General features: G+C 35.2%; 1 protein-coding gene across 1 annotated transcript in view; it reads left to right on the top strand.

Annotated features, from left to right (window-relative positions):
• The window catches only part of glis1b (GLIS family zinc finger 1b), a 107,212-nt gene that overhangs the window by 50,346 nt on the left and 38,380 nt on the right, over positions 1-18,486 (top strand). The window contains exon 5 of the mRNA XM_073819262.1: positions 17,065-17,226. Coding sequence (XP_073675363.1) covers positions 17,065-17,226 — 162 coding nt within the window. The remainder of the gene's footprint in view (positions 1-17,064; positions 17,227-18,486) is intronic.

The following is an 18,486-nucleotide window of genomic DNA, read 5'->3' as shown; positions in this document are numbered from 1 at the left end:
TAAGTGACACTACCCAACAGCAAAATACTTACTGACCTACATTAATTTCTTAAAAGACTACTTTTTCCCCTTTTTTGACTAAAACTAGACTAAAACCTTTTTGACTTTTCATCGACTAAAACTAGACTAAAACCTTCTTGACTTTTCGTCGACTAAAATTGGACTAAAACTATCACATATAGAAGTGACTAAAATTTGACTAAAACTAATAACCATTTTAGTCCAAAAGACTAAGACTAAATCTAAGATGGTTGTCAAAAACAACACTGGTGGAAATCCTCACGTTTTTTTTTTTTTTTTTATTACTATTGTCTTATTTTCCAATATCATACTATTAATTTATATTAGTGCCATATTGCTTTTATTATTCGGTTTCACTATTTTTATTATTCCCATATAACCTCTGTCTGTATTTTCTGTAATTGTTTATTAGCATTGCAGCACAAACGTGTGGAAAATCACTTGGTTCAACATGATCCAGCCAGGTGACATTAAAAAATCTGGTGGAGAGCGTGCCAAGAAAATGTTGAGCTGTTGTAAAGTGAAGTGTTGCTAGTTAAATACAGATATTTGGCATTCAGTAGCATTGTTATAGCTTATTTTATCTTTTAAAGAGCTGCTAGCCATATTTCTTTTGCTCCTTGGTCACTTTTTTTTTTTGAAAATTGAGTCATGGGTTCACATGACAGCATTTGTGGAATAATAATTTTTGTAACAAGAAATAATAATGACAATGTATCACAAATTTTCTAACAAATTTTAAACTAATCCTAAAGTAATTTCTGTGTTAATCAACATTAAGTCCCAAGTGCTGCCAATTAAGCTTATGGGCCTTTCTATAACTTATATGGACCATTCTACAGAACTGGTTCAAAGACTGAGTTGGAAACATCTTGAAAAAATTTTGGGTTTTATTTCACAAATTTTGTATGTATGCAAATTGTATAATATCCAAGGTATACTTTTCTAGTAATTGTGCAGTTAATTCTCATATTGTATTTTCAGGAAGTTTTGGAATATTTGCCCTCTCCCAAAATTTGTAATAATAGTAATAATAATTTAATTAGAAGGGTTTTATTGACCTATTAAGATTTTGCTTACATCTTCCTTGTAAATAAATATTTATTTTTATTTTATTAAAAAGCTTTCAGAGGTAAATCAGTAATAATTACAACTTTAACAATATTTCAAGTGTCATTTATGAGATTTGTTGTATTTTGAATCCAATTTTTATTTGTAAAAGGTAAAAATGTTCTGATTCAAATTTATGGATTTATTAGTTTATATATTAAACCAAACACTATAAAAACATCTTGGTTGATAATTCAGTTTACTTTATTTTTGACAAAACATTCCATGCTTCGGTAGTGACTGCACATTTTTGGTAATGACAGTAATGTTTTGGTAGTGACTACATCACATTACAGAATTTTAATACTAAAGCACTATTAAAACATACTAAAAATGTGCATAACTACTGAATTTTTTTTCCCAAATAAAGGATTATGTGTTCCCTTTTGTTACAACTGAAACAGTAATGACATGTTTTGGTTGTGACTGTTTCGATATTGACAATTTTAGATACTTTTGAACCTAGCTCAAAGATTCTAATCAGCACATGGTTAGCTATAGCACAGTGGTACACATATAAAAACTAAATATTATGGAATAACTCCCAAAATAGTCTTTTATTTAAGTGCTTAATTGCAGAAAAAAGGTGTTCGGTAGTGCCGTTTTTTAAAGTTACACACAGATATTCAGACTTGAAAACAATTCACCTCAAAATGATTGGACCTATCTAGTCAAACCTTGTAGTTATGAGAGAGAGTGATACATAATTATTTATAATTATACATAAATTTGCGGGTGTAGTTAAAATCAGTCTCAGCTAATGGACTAAAACATACACTGTTTCGGTAGTGACATGAAAAATGCAGGACACATTTTTTTTTTACATACAGTTTCATGATTTACAAAGAAAATGTAAAATAAATATTTTTTCGAACTTCACTTAAAAAAATTTAGGCGTTAGGGTACGGGACAGCTACCTCCCAATTGAAAGTACCAAATAAATGATCATTTTATATATGTTAAGCTTACTGAAATTTTAAATATAATTGTGGGTTTCAAAAGATAATTTTGAAGAATCTAAGAATAATCTTAGTAAGCATGTTAGATTTGAATCCTTTTTACTTTTTTTCAAATGTGTTTGCACCAGTTCTGTAGAATTGCCCATATACAATCCAGAAAATCCCTTTAAATAAAAAATGACATTTGTCTCTTAACATTTTAGTTGCAGGTATGGTAATAAATATGTTTTATTAATTTTTAATGAATTTTAAGTGCTAACAGTGTTTCTATAGTGCTTTTATTTCACTAGTTACACATTAGAAATGTGGTCATAAATTTGTATAACGGTGATTTAATGTCTCAGTGTGGGCCCTTTATGGCCTAAATGTACACAGGGCCAGTCATAAATGTGTTTAATTTAGAGTATCTTCCTCATTGTCACTACAGAGAGCATGTTGACACATAGCTTATGCCAAGTGCCATCTGCCAAACACTCCTTAGAATAAACAACAGTAGTCAAGGCGCTATTTACATCGCACCCAGCCTTTCCGCAAACATTCGCCATAAACCCCAGCATGTAAACAGAGCACGGACAGTTTCGAGTTAAGACTGAATATCCCAGTGTTCTCAGAAAGGGTTTGTTGAGGTACAGATGCGCCATGGGACTTCGCAGCACAGAGAGCCAGGTTAGGATCCCAAGTATCTCTCAAAACCAAACCAACCCAGTTAATAAACAGCCACATAACTGGAGACTTCATGGTGCCCCACTAGCCTGAAACCACGTCCCATCTGTGGTCTGAATAGAGCCCAAAACTAAGTGTGGGCGGCTTGTGACAGCTTCTCTCTTACAGACTTATGGGCTGTGACAGCGTTCTGTCTCATTTGTCATCTGCTGTCACTCGGATGGATGTAACCGGAGCAACATCTTCACCAAAAGCCTTTTCTCGTAAAGTCTTCACCACAGCAACGGTTATGGGTGTGGATTTGGATTTGGGGGTGCAGTATGAATGTGGTGTGCTGTTTCGGTTCCACATTTCAAGCGGGGTGTTATATAGAGATCTGGCAGGACGTGGTGCGCTTTACTGCTGACTCACAGCTGGATTCAACAGGCCAATTAGAGCTTTCCCCATGAAACGATTCATTCTCCGCCAGAAGAGCTGTCCACGCTCAAAAAGCACTTGTCTGTTTATATTGTAAAGTCCCTAGATTTATTTCAACTTTTGGTATGGGGGTACGGCTCAGAAACAGCCAGCACCATGAGTACACCGTGAATGACAATTTCTACCAATAATAATAACAGTAACCTTTTAAACTTTTTACTTCCTAATGTGCCCTGAATCCAAATGGCATGTACTATAGAACCCCTAAAGGGAATAAATACGAAATGGGAGGAAAAAATACATTTCATTGCTTTTTCTTGCAATTATCCACCTTTTTCTTCTCTGTGAGAGTGGGCCCGGCCATTTGTAAATTTTATCGGTCTGGCTTTCCATGTCCAGCTTGATTTGCTGCTTGATATTGCAAATTGGTGTGTCTTACCATATTAATTTAATGTATTATCTTAATTATGAGGACACTGGTTTGTAGTGCAAACAGTTTTACTGTTTACTGCACGTTGTTTTTCTTCTTGTGTAATCAATCGGCCGTATTGGTGGCACTGAACGTATACAATGTCACTGAACCGAACGAAACTTGCATATTTTGCTGATTATTGCTGCTGAAAATGGTCAGTTATTGTCATGTTTTGGGCTGTATTAATCGTCTGACCGGGAAAAACATTCAAAGTACTATAGACTGCCAAGTTATAACAAATCAAGAAGAAGAGAGCAAAAAACTGTCTGAGGAACAAAAGGCGTTTGTGGTTGTCCAAACTGAACCAAGATTTCCAGGGCAAGAATCTTAACAACATTCGGGTTTGTTCTTATCATTTCCGGTCAGGTAGGTGAAATATTAGGCTAATATCTTAATTAATACTGCTCGTATGTATATTTACCACCTATTTAGTTTGTTAAAATATTGCATCCTTTCCTGCTTACTAAGTCATTCTCTATATGATTTAGCAGCTTCCACAGGTTTTAATCCATGCTGTTATATACATCCGAGTATCTCCAATATGACCACGTATCCGGGTAACTGACCAAACCGTGACGTGCAAACCCTCTATTCAGGTACATTGTGTAAAATTGTGAGGTATAAGTTGCAACTGCACAATAAAAAGAAAATCACTTTTTGAGATAATGTCAATTTACACTACCAGTCAAAAGTTTTTGAACAGTTAGTTTTTAAAGAAGTCTCTTCTGCTCACCAAGCCTGCATTTATTAGACAGCAAAAGCCATATTATTGTGAAATATTTTTACTATTTAAAATAACTGCTTTCTATTTGAATATATTTTAAAATGTAATTTATTCCTGTGTTCAAAGCTATATTTTCAGCATCATTACTCCAGTCTTCAGTGACACATGATCCTTCTAAATTCATTCTAACATGCTGATTTGCTGTTTAAGAAACATTTTTATTATTACTGGTATTATTATCAATATTTAAAACAGTTGAGTACATTTTTGAAGATTTTTTGATGAATAGAAAGATCCAAAGATCTTTTTTATCTGAAATAAAAAGCTTTTGTAACATTACCATTCAAAAGCTTGGAGTCAGTATAATTTTTTTATTTAACAAGGATGCTTTAAATTGATCAAAAGTGATGACAAAAACATAATGTTATAATGTTATAAAAGATGTTTATTTCAGATAAATGCTGTTCTCCTGAATCAAAGAACCTGAAAAAATTCTACTTATCTGTTTTCAACATAATGATGATAATAATAATAAATGTTTTTTGAGCAGCAAATCAGAATATTAGAATGGTTTCTGAAAGATCATGTGACTGGAGTAATGATGCCAGAAATTCAGATTTGAAATCACAGGAATATGTTACATTTTAAAACATATTCAAATAGAAAGCAGTTATTTTAAATAGTAAAAATAATTCAAAATTGTACTGTTTTTGCTGTACTTTGGATCAAATAAAAGCAGAGACTTCTGCTGAAAAAAACATTCTTTAAAAAAATCCTACTGTTCAAAAACAGTTGAGAAAAACAAAGTTTCAATAGTAAAGTCACAGTTAACTTTTTATTTAATTTACTCTGAGATGGAAATAGGCTTTACATTTCACATCTACACTACTGTTAAAAAAAATTGGGGTCCGAATTGTTTTTTTATTAATGCTTTTAGCCAGCAATGATGCATTAAATTGATCAAAAGTGAAAGCAAATTTATAATGTCACAATAAATAAATAAATAAAGTAAAAATGGTTGCTTTCTGAACTTTCTATTCACTAAAGAATGTAAAAAAGTATCACTGTTTGAACAAAAACATTAAGCAGCACAATTGTTTTGAGCATTATTTTAAAGGGGTCATCGGATGCTCATTTTCCACAAGTTCATATGATTCTTAGGGTCTTAATGAAAAGTCTCTAATATACTTTGGTTAAAAATTCTCAATAGTAGTGTAAAAAAACCACCCCTTTACCTTGTCAAAATCAACTCTGCAAAATATCAGCTCATTTTATCGCATGGTCCTTTAAATGTAAATGAGCTCGCCCCGCCCCTCTCTGCAGAGGGATTACGAGCTGTAATGTTTACTTTAGCCGCATTTAGTGCGTTTATCGGTGAAACTTGCCAACAAGCACATTATTAAGAAAGGCCTTTTGCAAAGATGCATAAAAAACCCTTATACTCACTTCTGCTGTGGGTGAAGCTGCATCACGAATGATTCACACGAACATAGATCGTATGTAGATCGGGATCGGCGCTTTCCTTTTAAAAAAACGATAGTAACGTCGTCCTCTGCCTCTTAAGCGGCTCAGATGTCGGTAGTAAATGACTACTGCTATGTTCATTATTACACCCAACAAGAGAACATCTCAATCGCTCAATTAGAGTCTTCCTTTGCACCTGAGTCGACACTATGGCAATCGTATTTGGACTGTTTCAGCTCGGTGAGGGCGGGTCTAAGGTAAGATGCTCATGTCAATCAACTGTGTTTCATCACAACAACAAGAAGCTGAGAATGAGCTGATTTTAAAAAGGGGATATTACTTTTAAAGATTAAAAAATACCACTTGGTGGATTTTTATCATTATAGGGTGGTTGTGTGCACAAACTGCCAACACACATTAATGTTCAAACAACATGTAAAAGTTAGTTTTGCATCCGATGACCCCTTTAACACAAGATAATAAATGTCTCTTGAGCATCAAAATAGCATATTAGAATGACTTCTGACGGCTCATGTGACACAAGAGTGTAATGGATGCTGAAAATTCAACTTTGCCATCACAGGAATGAAGTACACTTTTAAAATAGAAAACAGTTCTTTTGAAATTGTAATAATATTTCACAATATTGCTGTTTTCACTGATCAAATAAATACGGTCAGTGAGCTTAAGAGACTTTTAAAAGCATGAAAAAGCCTTACAGACCACAAACTTTGGCAGACAGCATCATCCAAAGCAACTTATGTAGCATTTTTTAAATCAGTTAATGCACTCTCTGGGAATCGAACTCATGAACTTGGTGTCGTTGCACCAGCAGAAATGTTTCCATATGAAAGTGCCTGTTCTGTTTGTGCTTGTAAGTTTTCATCGAGATAACATGTGGCTTGTTATTGTGTGCAGCTCATTGATGTGGATTCCCAAAGATCAGTAGCACAGACATACAACTCTTGTTTTCTTCATTTTAGTGACAAACTGCCAAAGGCTTTTTTTTTTTTTTTCCAAACAATGATTTCATTTTTTCACTAAAGGTCTCATGATGCATTCTGATAAATTCTAAGTGACCTCAAAGCTCTTGTCTCATCTATTCACCCCTTAAATTTGATTTAAAACGACAGGTTTGTGAAGCTATAAAGGATTCAGTTTCTTAATGAACTCGAATGTGACCATAAGAAACGCTTCAAATCTCTGTATAATGTCCAGCCATTGTTTCCACAGTAGTGAAAAATTAAGAAAATAGCACGTTCTATGGCTCCTTGAAGACTGGTTATTATCCTCTTCAAAGCTTAAATACAACCAGAACAAGTGACACGGATGAGCCAAATTCATATTTCAAAACTTAGATTAGGTCATGCGCAATTTAATGCAAAGATGGAAAATGGATATTAGCGCCGAAAAAACACGGCTTTGTAATACTGTGAGCGTCTCGCTTGCAAATACCAAGAGAGGATTGAGTGCCAGCCCTGGGCTCATATTACTGCTAAGGTAAACAAGTATGTGATGAGAAATTTCAAGTTAAATACTCCATAAATATGAAAACGTTTACTGTGGAATATCACAGGACAGTGAGGCCTTGTTATTTGGGTCTATTTCTTTTTAGTTTTTTTTTCTTTCTAGGTTGAGTTACTAATTTTATGTGAGGTACTGTGAGGTAGTGAAATTGGAATTCTTGTGATTTTATTTTTTATTTTTAGTGATTTCAGAACAGTTTATCTTGCTAACCTTTTTTCCTTTTGTTGCACTGTTAAATTTTCTTTTAATAATGACTTGGTCTTTGTAAGCATTAGATATTATTTATTTTCAGTGCAAAACACTATGCCTCATATTCCACTGTGATTCAACATGATTTAATGTGGAGTCATACTGTATGACGTATCGTTATTAATAATGTGTTCTGTTCTGAAATATGACCTGATAAGTTGCCCTTTCACTGCACTTTGAGCAGAAAATAACAAAATAAGAGAATCCTGAAGGGGAAACGCAACAATTAAGCTCCCAAAAGACAAAAGCGCAAGCTTTCTCTCTATTATAGTTGAATTTCATCACATTTCTGGAGGGTGTAAATGTTCTGCTTCTCAATCCAACTGTGCTAGATGTCACTTGACTCTTCTACAGCATCGACCAAACACATAACACATTTAACATGCCATGTTGACCTATTGTCCAATTGAATAGTTTTGTTTTGTTCATGAATCTGAAGAGCCTTTGACGCAGAGGTGTTTGACTTGGCAGGCGCAAGGCACTCTGGGATGTTTATTTGTTGTCAGGTCGGAGATATAGAGTAGCTTAGAGAGTGGGCACGAGACAGAGCCAGCTGTGTCAACTCTAGACGTTATGCCAACAGGGTGGAGGATGGAAAGAAAAGGCGAGAGAAAGACAGTTGGTCAGGAGAGTTTATTCATGTCATATAATGAGAGATGTTGTGAAATGTGGCCTTTTTTGGTATTGAGCCTGAAGTTTGGACGACGTTTGAACCTGATGAAGTATGGCATGACCCTGACAGCCAATTTTTAAAAATAAAGAACTCACATGCGAGAATTGAGAGTTTGTGTGGTGTCACTTATGAATTACGAACATAAAAGGAAAAACTCACACTCCAGCATATTAAAAGCGACGTGTTTCTCGCGCCGACCAGTTAAAGAGGAAGTTTCTAAACGATTAAAGTCAAAGTGTCTGTCACGTTACCCTGTTGTTGTGCCACCGCCGCTGGGAACCGAACGCTAGCAGGTGTCAGTGAGTAGATGGGGACTGACGGCCGTTAATGGACGCTAAGATCCCTCTGTGTCAAACGCTGGATTTGCCCTCCGCAGGCATGAACACACTGCACATATCATGTTGAGGAGTTTCATTGCATCTCACTGTGTCCTGGTTCATGTTGCACGAAACCGGGAGATAATTGACGGCTCGGTGGTATTGTAAAGGCATCGGGGCGAGTGTAATACTCTCTAATTAGCTATTAGAGATACTTAGAGCAGAGAGAGTGAGAGGCCGGTTACTGGAGTGACAGATTGTGCTTGGTGTCCATCAGCGCTTTGAGAGCTTCCACAGTATGGCCAGAGAAACCGAGAACGCTGGTTGGCTTCTTTGGTGTTCGGTTTAACAAAGGAAACACGGATTAAATAAATTTGACACTAAATTAATGGTGCCAGGTCTTTAGGCCTGTAAAATGTATGGTAGGATGAGGGTAGATGCCTTACTTAAAGGGATAGTCCATCCAAAAATGAACATTCTGTCATTTGTTACTCAACCTCATGTCGTTCCAAACCTGTAAGAGCTTTGTTCATCTTCAGAACACAAATTAAGATATTTTTGATGAAATCCGAGAGCTTTCTGACCCTGCATAGACAGCAACACAACTACCATGTTCAAGACCGAGAAAGGTAGTAAGGACATTGTTAAAATAGTCCATGTGACATCAGTGGTTCAACAGTAATTTTATGAAGTTGCGAGAATACTTTTTGTGTGCAAAGAAAACAAAAATAACAACTTTATTCAACAGTTTCTTCTCCGTGTCAGTCTTTGACATGCGTTCACAACAGTACCACAACCCATGCATGAGGGTGAGGAATTAATGACAGAATTTTCATTTTTGTGTGAACTATCCCTTTAAGAACAGTTTGCATTTACCACTAGTAATGACTATAGCATGTGCATATATTATTAAGAGAAATAGATGGAAACTTCTAGTAATTTAGTTTTTATAGCACAAAATTAAAAAAGCAACAATAATGGGATTACATTATCTTGAGTTTTGATGAATATTGTATAAATGTGTGCCTGTGTGTGTGTGTAAATGATCATTTTTGCTAATGTATAAGACTGTAGCAAATATTCTGTGTACATTTATGCATTTTCAAAATTTTTAGGTAAGTAATGTTTGTAATGTTTTTGAAAGAAGATTTTTTTTCTCATCAAGGATGCTTTTTTTTACACTAATACAATAAAACAGTAATATTGTAAAGTATTATTGAAATTTAGCTATTTTCTATTTTATGAAAGCCTGTTTCCACCACTGAATATAAAATTAAAAAAGGTAACTGCAACCTTTTATCTCACAATTCTGACTTTTTTCTCAGAATTGTGTGATACACACTCACACTTCCAACTTTTTTCTCAAAATTGTGAGTTATAAAGTCGGAATTGCGAGATATAAACTGGTAATTTTGACTTTTTTTCTCAGAATACACTTGAAATTACGAGAATTGATCTGGCAGGTCTAAGGAATAAATTCAGAATTCTGAGGGAAAAAAAAGTTTATAAAGTGTAAAAATTGTGAGGTGAAAAAGACTCATATTTACTTAATAACTTAAAAATTGTGAAACATTTTTGAAAACTTGTGACTTTTGAAAAATTGAAAACTTCTTTTTAATTTCACAATTTTCAGAAAAGTCTGAATTGCAAGTTTATATCATGCAATTATGAGAAAAAAGTCAATATTCCAGATTTATATCTTGCAATTCTGACTTTATAATACAAAATTGTTACTTATTAAGTGAGAATTGTGAGAGATAAACTTGCAATTCTGAGAAAATATGAGTCTTTTTCCCACCTCACAATTGGACTTTATAACTTGCAATTGCGAGTTTATATTCCACAAAGAAAAAAAGTCTGAATTATGAGTTTATTTTCCGCAATTCTGTCTTAATATCTTGCAATTTATATTACATAAAAGTTTATATCATGCGATTCTGAGAAAAAAGTCACTTTTTAAGACTTTATAAGTCACATTTGCAGGTTTATATCTGACAATTTGGAAAATTTAGGAAAAATCAGAATTGCAAGATGTAAACTCGCAGTTGTGAGAAAAAAAGTAAGAATTGTGAGATTAAAAAGTAAAAAAAAACTTTTTTGTACAATATATTTATTACTTTTTTCAGTTTGCATATCGCAGCAGATTGCACAGTTACAGAATAATAATCATGTAGACACAGCAAACATTTTACACCCTATTCTTCCTCCCATCAAACATTCCCTAAAAAACAAACAAAACAAAAACAACCAAAAAAAAAAATTAATAAAAAAAATAAAAAAATACCTTTTTTTATTTTTTTAATTCAGTGGCAGAAACGGCCTTCCATACTATTTTGATGTATTTTAAAATTTAATTTATTCTGTGATGACAAAGTTGGTGTTTCAGGACCCATTATTTCAGCCATCTTGTCACATGATCCTTAATAATGTTTATAATATATTGATTTATGTTTCTTATTATTGTTTTCAAGTGCTGCTTAATGAAATGTTGAAACCTCAAAGTTTCTTTAACAGAAAGTATAGCATTTATTTAATATAAACGTTTATTCTTTTTTATTTACTTTATAAAGAAACATAAAAGTCTTTACCTTTATTTTTAAACAAATCAATGTGTGCCTGCTAAATCGAAGCATCACTTTCGCTCAAGAAAAAAATCACAGTGATCCAAAAGTTTTTATGGACAGCTTTTTTAGTGATCCCAAACTCTTGGAATTGCACATCTGAATTACACTTTATATTTCTGTGAGAAATATACAGTCTTATATTTGTAACTGAAATGATGTCATGGCAACAGACTATGAATTCAGACTGAATTATTCCACACAACTTGGCCAAGTCACCTCAGTTTTTACCTCAGTTTTTCAAGGCTGATGACACACGGGTCAACTTTTTGAGCAATGTTGCCGTCAACAGGGAACTAGTTGTGAGACAGGCCCCATGACAGATCTAAAGTATCCAGAAAGAAATTTGGTACCCATTCTCAATGGGAAAGTGGCCAAGCAACATTGCTCAAAAAGTTACCCCGTAAAAATTAAAGATTGGTGAATTGTTTTACCCCGTATCTGGATTCATGCTCACTCTGAAGTTTCAATGTTCTAAACTCCAGTTGCATAACCAGCATCTTCACCTTGTTTCAATTGAATCCAGCATGAAAGAAAAAATCCATTCCATACAACATCATCCGCTATTTTAAAATCAGAATGGATTGTCTTGGTATGAAACCTGAAACATGGCCACGCATTTCAGAATGCTGCTTAGAAGTATATAGATTACTTTTACAACACTAATCTGTTTTCAGGATGTTTAAATGAGCACGCCACCTAGTCATAAATTCAGATTACTGCAGCAGGTGAGCGACGCCAGAGAAAGTCCAAAGGCCTATTGGAGTTACAGGCTTTTTAGAAACATGTTGAAGCAACAGTTAACCTGGAAGAGGACCTTCACCTGTCTAAATAGGAATTTATTTCTAGGTCAAAAGAAGATCACAGCTAGTTTTGGTGGACACTGTGTCTCCTGGCTGGTAACACTTTGACGGTGCGCCCCAGAACGACACTGGGTTAAGTGCTCCCATAAAGACCCATATGTTTCCTGCATGTTCTCGCTCAGGATTCCCACATGTAGCATAAGTTGCTAATGCCTGACTTCCATAGCGACGAGGTCAGCATCCATAATACACCTTCAATTCAATTTCCTTCAAAACGTCGCTCAGAGTGAGGTGGGGGTGCGTAATGACTACGCGAGAGGCCCAATTTAGTCATCATAGGTTGCTTCCTGTGAAGGTCCCTACGTCTACAGTCTTAACATGGCTTTCAATCTGGTCTAACCAGTGTTGCATGAGAACAAAAAAGCTGTTCGGAGCAATTTTGCTAGTCATTTACATGACTACTTCCTCCACCGGTTTATCAGCCAAGCCTTCGATCCCATCTGGACAACATTTGTCAGCTGAGGATTTGTATACGCATCACATCAGGTATAAATCAAATGTTTTGAAATTCGAAAATAACGGACGAAAGAGCAACAAAGACAAATCAAAGATTCGTGAGAATAATTGAATGTGAATTCACATCAGCTTCGTTCCAAAAATATGTTTTTCCAAAAAAAAAAAAAAAGAGCTAGAGAGAGAAAAATTAACCAGATCTTCGATTCATATTAAACCTCCTATTAGCAACAGATGAAGTTGGCTGCTAAAACGAGTGGCGTTTGGATGTGGAAATGATATGTGTAAACTATGTAATGTGAATGTTTTAGCTAAGCTGTGTTTAATTTTGTACCCTGATGAAGTGCATGAGAAACCTGTCTCCCCTTAGCTGTCTCATTGAATCATATGGATATAATTTCATCCATTTACGTTTTTCTGCTCTTTGCTGTGGTTGCCAGGGGGCATTTGGAAACAGGCAGATTAAAGGCACATGTTCTCTTTCGCCTGTAGTTTTTAGCCGCTCCGTCTGAGTTCTCCGTGCCGAAAGACGTGTCGGCGGTTTTGCTTTTACAGGTCACAGTTACTCCAGGCGCTCAGCGGTAAACCTCGTAACACCTCTCGTTCTCCAACAGGAACCAGAATCGATTTCGTACAAGTGCTGATCACAGAACATCGCCATAACCCGCAGACAGACCCCGTATTGCATATCCGAGAGCGCTGGGGCAATTTGGATGTCACAACGAATTACACAAAACGCGTCTTGGTGTAAGAAAAGTCACGGTGCTCATTAAAACTTGCCTTTCAGCCCACTAATTACGAGTAATAATGTATTTAATGCTTGTTAGTTGCTAAAGGTTTTAATGTCAGAATAAACGCAAGCCTGAGGGAAGGTGAGGTTGGTAGTTACAGTATAATGGGGAAATATGTTTTATGTTTCAGAGCACCTCCGAATGTTAACGGGAACAGCAGTGGACCTTTGACTCTGTGGGAAAGAATGTGGCCTGAATGCAATTCCCATAATAAGCACATTTCTTCCTCTCAAAGCGCAGTGTGACGTCAACAAGCGACACGACGTGGCCTTATTTTTGCTTGAAAATGCTCCATAATGGTTGGCTTGTATTCGACAGGTATTTAAGGCTATTAATGAACTGTTTTTTCTTCCGAGTGCTTGTGTACACTATGAGCTTTTAGCCGCGTTTTCGGCCGCAATCATGCTTCATTTCCCATACGGTCGTCAGGTTAGGGTTAGAGCCTGAGTGGCCCGCAATCATCCGTGATTGGCTGTGCGCCCCTGACAAAAATGTCAGGCCGAACTGTCACTCTGTGTGTGTAAGGCAGATCCTGAGGCCCACTTCGGAAAGATGGCGTCAAATGACTTACCACCATCCACTTTCGACGGTTATCAGTGTGTTTGCCCTCACACAGGCCTTCAGAGGGGAAAGCTAAACACGTTTATGGCAATTAATGCGATTAGCGTGCTAAACTGTTTTTACAAATAAAATCAAAGGGTAGTGGAGACTTAGGAGCTGTCATGGTTGGTTTAAAAATGCCACGTATGTTCAGCGTGTTTTGAGTCTCACCTTTCTCTCAGATTTTTATGATAAACGTCTGTGTGTGTCTCAGAAACTTCACATTCCTTGGTTAACATTTAGGGATGTTTTCATAGATGTTGACGTCAGTTATAAAACCGTTGCATTAGAATTATTTGGAAAATAATGTTCTGAGCTTGGCAAATGCTGATGCATTTTTGCGCTATTATATAAAAGAGAATGTTGTGTTCGGAAAAAAATGCCAGAGATATGAGCGGAGAGACAATGAGAAGTGAGAGAAAGAAATTCCTCCCAGTCGTGTGGATTAAACTCTGGCAGATTGCCGTTTGCGTGGCATCCCAGAATGCATAGCTGTGTTTGCAAGATATCCCAGAATGCTCTGCACCTCGCTCCATTGGCAGCCGATCCTCACGCTAATGGCGGGCTTTACGCGATTAGCAGGATTCTCTCTGCGGACCCATGAATTCAATTTAGCCTGAAATTTGTATTACGTTAAAGAAAGCAGTGAAAGAATGATTATTTCCCCTATACATAAATACACACATTTTAGGACATACATAATTGCAGTGTTTGTTTTGAAAAGGAGTCAGTACGGGGCATATATCTCAAGCTTGCCTGACTTCATTAAGTTCTGTGTTGTGGGCATGTTCAGACCGTTTTCATGCTGTGGAATAATACAGGCACAAGTTGACATTGTGAGGTTTGAACGTCCAAAAGCCCCAAGCAAATGTGTCTCAACAGCTGTGTCGCTCCGTTGTGTGAGCTTATGAAATTAATGTGTAAAAGTGCGTGGCCGATTACAGTTTGGATTGATGTTCCTCTGACAAACCCCGTTCTAAATAATAAAGCTCTGCAATTAATTCAACTTTAACTACTGGACATATGAACTCTATTAAAACTTTGTTTTGTAGATAAATTCTGTTTTATGAAATATATAAACTGTTATGTACTTTTACAAGAGTTTTAAAGTTTGATTTATGGATGTTTATACTGTTGAACTTTTGGCGCTTTTGAGTTTGGACACATTAAATTGATCAAAAACGGTTGCAATTTTTTCAATTTATAATGCTGCAAAAGATTTCTTTCTATTAATCAAAGAATCATGAAAAAAATGTATGACAGTTTTCACAAAATTATTAAGCTGCACAACTGTTTTTTTAAACATAAGAAATTTAGAGCACAAATCAGCATATTATTAAATAAAATAATGATTTTTGAAGCATTATGTGACACTGAAGACTCGAGTAATGGCTGCTGAAAATTTACATCATAGGAATACATCTCATTTTAAAATAATGTATTTTTTACAGCTTGCATTTTATGTTTTTCTTAAATGGGTCAAAGACGTTAAGATGTCCACATCAAAAGAAATTTACAAAAATGATTTCATGTCCATATAAAGCACATTAAATGTAAGTAAACTGTCTACTTGTAAGTTTTTGGAGAATAAAATGTCAACATTTTGTTGAAATTATGTTAGATTGTCATTCAGTGTATATTTATGTAAAAATTCGAACAACATGCTTATTCTGACTTGTACATATTATAATATATAAAAGAATAAGGGAGCATATTAAATGTTATTGTACTACCTAAGATAGTGGCAAATTTTAAAAATGCAGAATTACAACTAATTAGTATGTGGGGTGAAAGTAATTCGCCTTTTAATATGTCATAAATTGATTTTTGTTGTAAATATGCCTGACAAGATTGTTACACTGAATGATATTTTCTTCTGTAAATTAGGGAAAAATGTGTGATATTTATTTTTTGCTCAGAAAAACAAAATCAAAAACACAATTAAATTAAACAGATTTTTTAATGTATATTTTTGGGAAAAACAACAACAAGCAGCGCTGCTTTAAAGCAGTATTACACTTACTGTTTTTATGCTTAAACCATTTTTCGTCTTTGACCCAAATTCAAACAAATAGAGCATATTTTCACACTTTCTGCATAATTTTTTGCAAAATTAAAGCTTCTTGGGAGAGAAAACTTGAGGAAAATAATTAGTAATAGAAATAACTTTCACACTAAATAATTTAATTATTGTTTACTATTTGTTTAGATTATCATTATCATTATAATTCTTTTTTATTATGGATTTAATTTTTTTTTTAAGGTTAATAGTCTGGACTCAGGGCAAAGTGTGTCTGATTCGCCTTTACATTTGTGCAGAACCAAAGTTATTATTTATTTATTTATTGCAAATGCAAATCCATTTTGGTCTGTGTGTGTAAATGTGTGAAAGACTTTTTCTTGTTTTCACATTGTTTTAATCCACCATATAAGAATGCACACACAAATAGATGCACACTGTATAATCCAGGTCACTCAATATATCCTGACCGTGGCAGTCTAAGGTTTCGCCCCGTATTAAATGGCCTGGCCTCAATAGCAAGCCTTTTGCGAGTGATTGAAGGAGGCCAGAGCCCGAATGATGTTCTGAGGGCCCATTAGAAGAATGGAAGGCTCTTTCCTTCAGTGAAACTGGAGCTGCGATAGAAGCGGGGGCCTCAGTTAGAGGTCAGTGGACAATAGAGAGCAAAGCTGCCATGTCAGGTTTCACTCTCTCTGACACCTCCATAATCTGCCACCCTGTCCCATCCAGGGCTCCTGATTGGAGGGCTGTTGACATTCTGGGGTGGAGCTAAGAGATTGTATAGGATGTATGAGACCCTTAAATTACAAGACAGCATGTACTATCAGTGTGTCTAGTCCCTCATTACACAGATGCCTTAGAGATAGATTGCAGTGGACCATCCTGTAATGACTTATGAGAAGTAGGTGTAATTGGATGGGACGTAGCATAATAGTCAACTGTCTATCTATCCCACTTTTGAGGGATTCTGATTGGCCAGACCAGTGCTGATATGAAAAATGAAATGAAATCTTTGTTCACAGTCATGCACATATTAAAGGCAAGGCCTAGTAAACCATCAACACAAAAAAGAAATAACACACTTGATGTTTACTTATGTCAACTCTCTCTCGCTCAGTTTGAAGGGTGTAACAAAGCTTTCTCACGGCTGGAGAATTTGAAGATTCACCTGCGGAGTCACACAGGAGAGAAGCCATACCTGTGCCAGCATCCAGGCTGTCAGAAAGCATTCAGCAACTCCAGCGACAGGGCAAAGCACCAGCGCACACATCTGGACACTGTGAGTAAATGAAACCTGTATGTCAAAGCTGAAACCCGAAAGAAGTGCTTCAAAACACAAGAAAACATGATATTTTGATTAAAATCTAAGAGCTTTCTGACACTGCATAAATAGCGGTGCAACTTACACATTCAAACGACCAAGAAAGGTAGTAAGGACATTGTAAAAAAAGGGTTCAGCTATACTGGTTTGGAACAACATGAGTAATTAATGACAGAATTTTCATTTTTGGTGGTACTATCCCTTCAAACGGTTCTCCTTTCTCCAATGTAGTGATAGAAGACTGATTCATTCTAGTCAATCAGTTTGGCCTAAATTGGCCTAAAGTGCAATAGCACTGAAAAGTTGACACATTATAATGAATCAATTCATGCTAAAAATGTAGTCGCTTTCATATGTTGAGTTGGATAGTTATTGTAGTTAAAAGTTTATTCTAGTGGTTTAGTTCATCCTAAATGATTGTTTCTTATATAGCACGCTAAACTGATTCATTCTAGTGGATTCTTTAATCTAAAAAGGTCTATATGTAGAGTTAGTAAGTTAAATGTAAATAGTGATTCAGTTAATTCTAAATGTTTTTTTTTTCCTCATAAATAGCATTGGAAACTCTGATTCATTGTAGTGAATCAGTTTATGCTAAAAGGTCCTCATTTTCATAAAAATTATCCTAAATGGTTTTCGCTGATATATAGCACTCTGTGATATATAGAGTCTGTGCATAGCATTTTGGATATTTTCGTGCAGAATATTTCGTTGAATACTGCTGTTCTTTAACATTTTAATATATAATTTAGGCAGTTTTATATACAGTTAAGGTCAAAAGTTTACAGAATCTGCAAAACATTAATTATTTTATCAAAATAAGAGGGATCATATAAAACGCATGTTATTTTTTGTTTAGTATTGACCTGAATTAGATATTTCACATAAAAGATGTTTACATATAGTCCACACAAGAAAATAATAGTCACATTTATAAAAAATTACCCCATTCAAAAGTTTACATACACTTGATTCTTAATTCTGTGTTGTTACCTGAATGATTCACAGCTGTGTGTTTTTTTTTTGTTTGTTTGTTAGTGATAGTTGTTTATAAGTCCCTTGTTTTTCCTGAACAGTTAAACTGTTGGTTGTTCTTCAGAAAAATCCTTCAGGTCCCACAAACAGTTTTTTCAGCATTGTTTGTGTATTTAAACCCTTTCCAACAACGACATTGATTCTGAGATTTTCACACTGAGGACAACTGAGGGGCTTATATGA

This window comes from Garra rufa, chromosome 15 (assembly GCF_049309525.1).
Source record: "Garra rufa chromosome 15, GarRuf1.0, whole genome shotgun sequence".
NCBI classification, from domain to species: Eukaryota; Metazoa; Chordata; class Actinopteri; order Cypriniformes; family Cyprinidae; genus Garra; species Garra rufa.
Note: the sequence above shows the minus strand (reverse complement) of the source record. Positions and strands in the feature narration are given on the sequence as shown.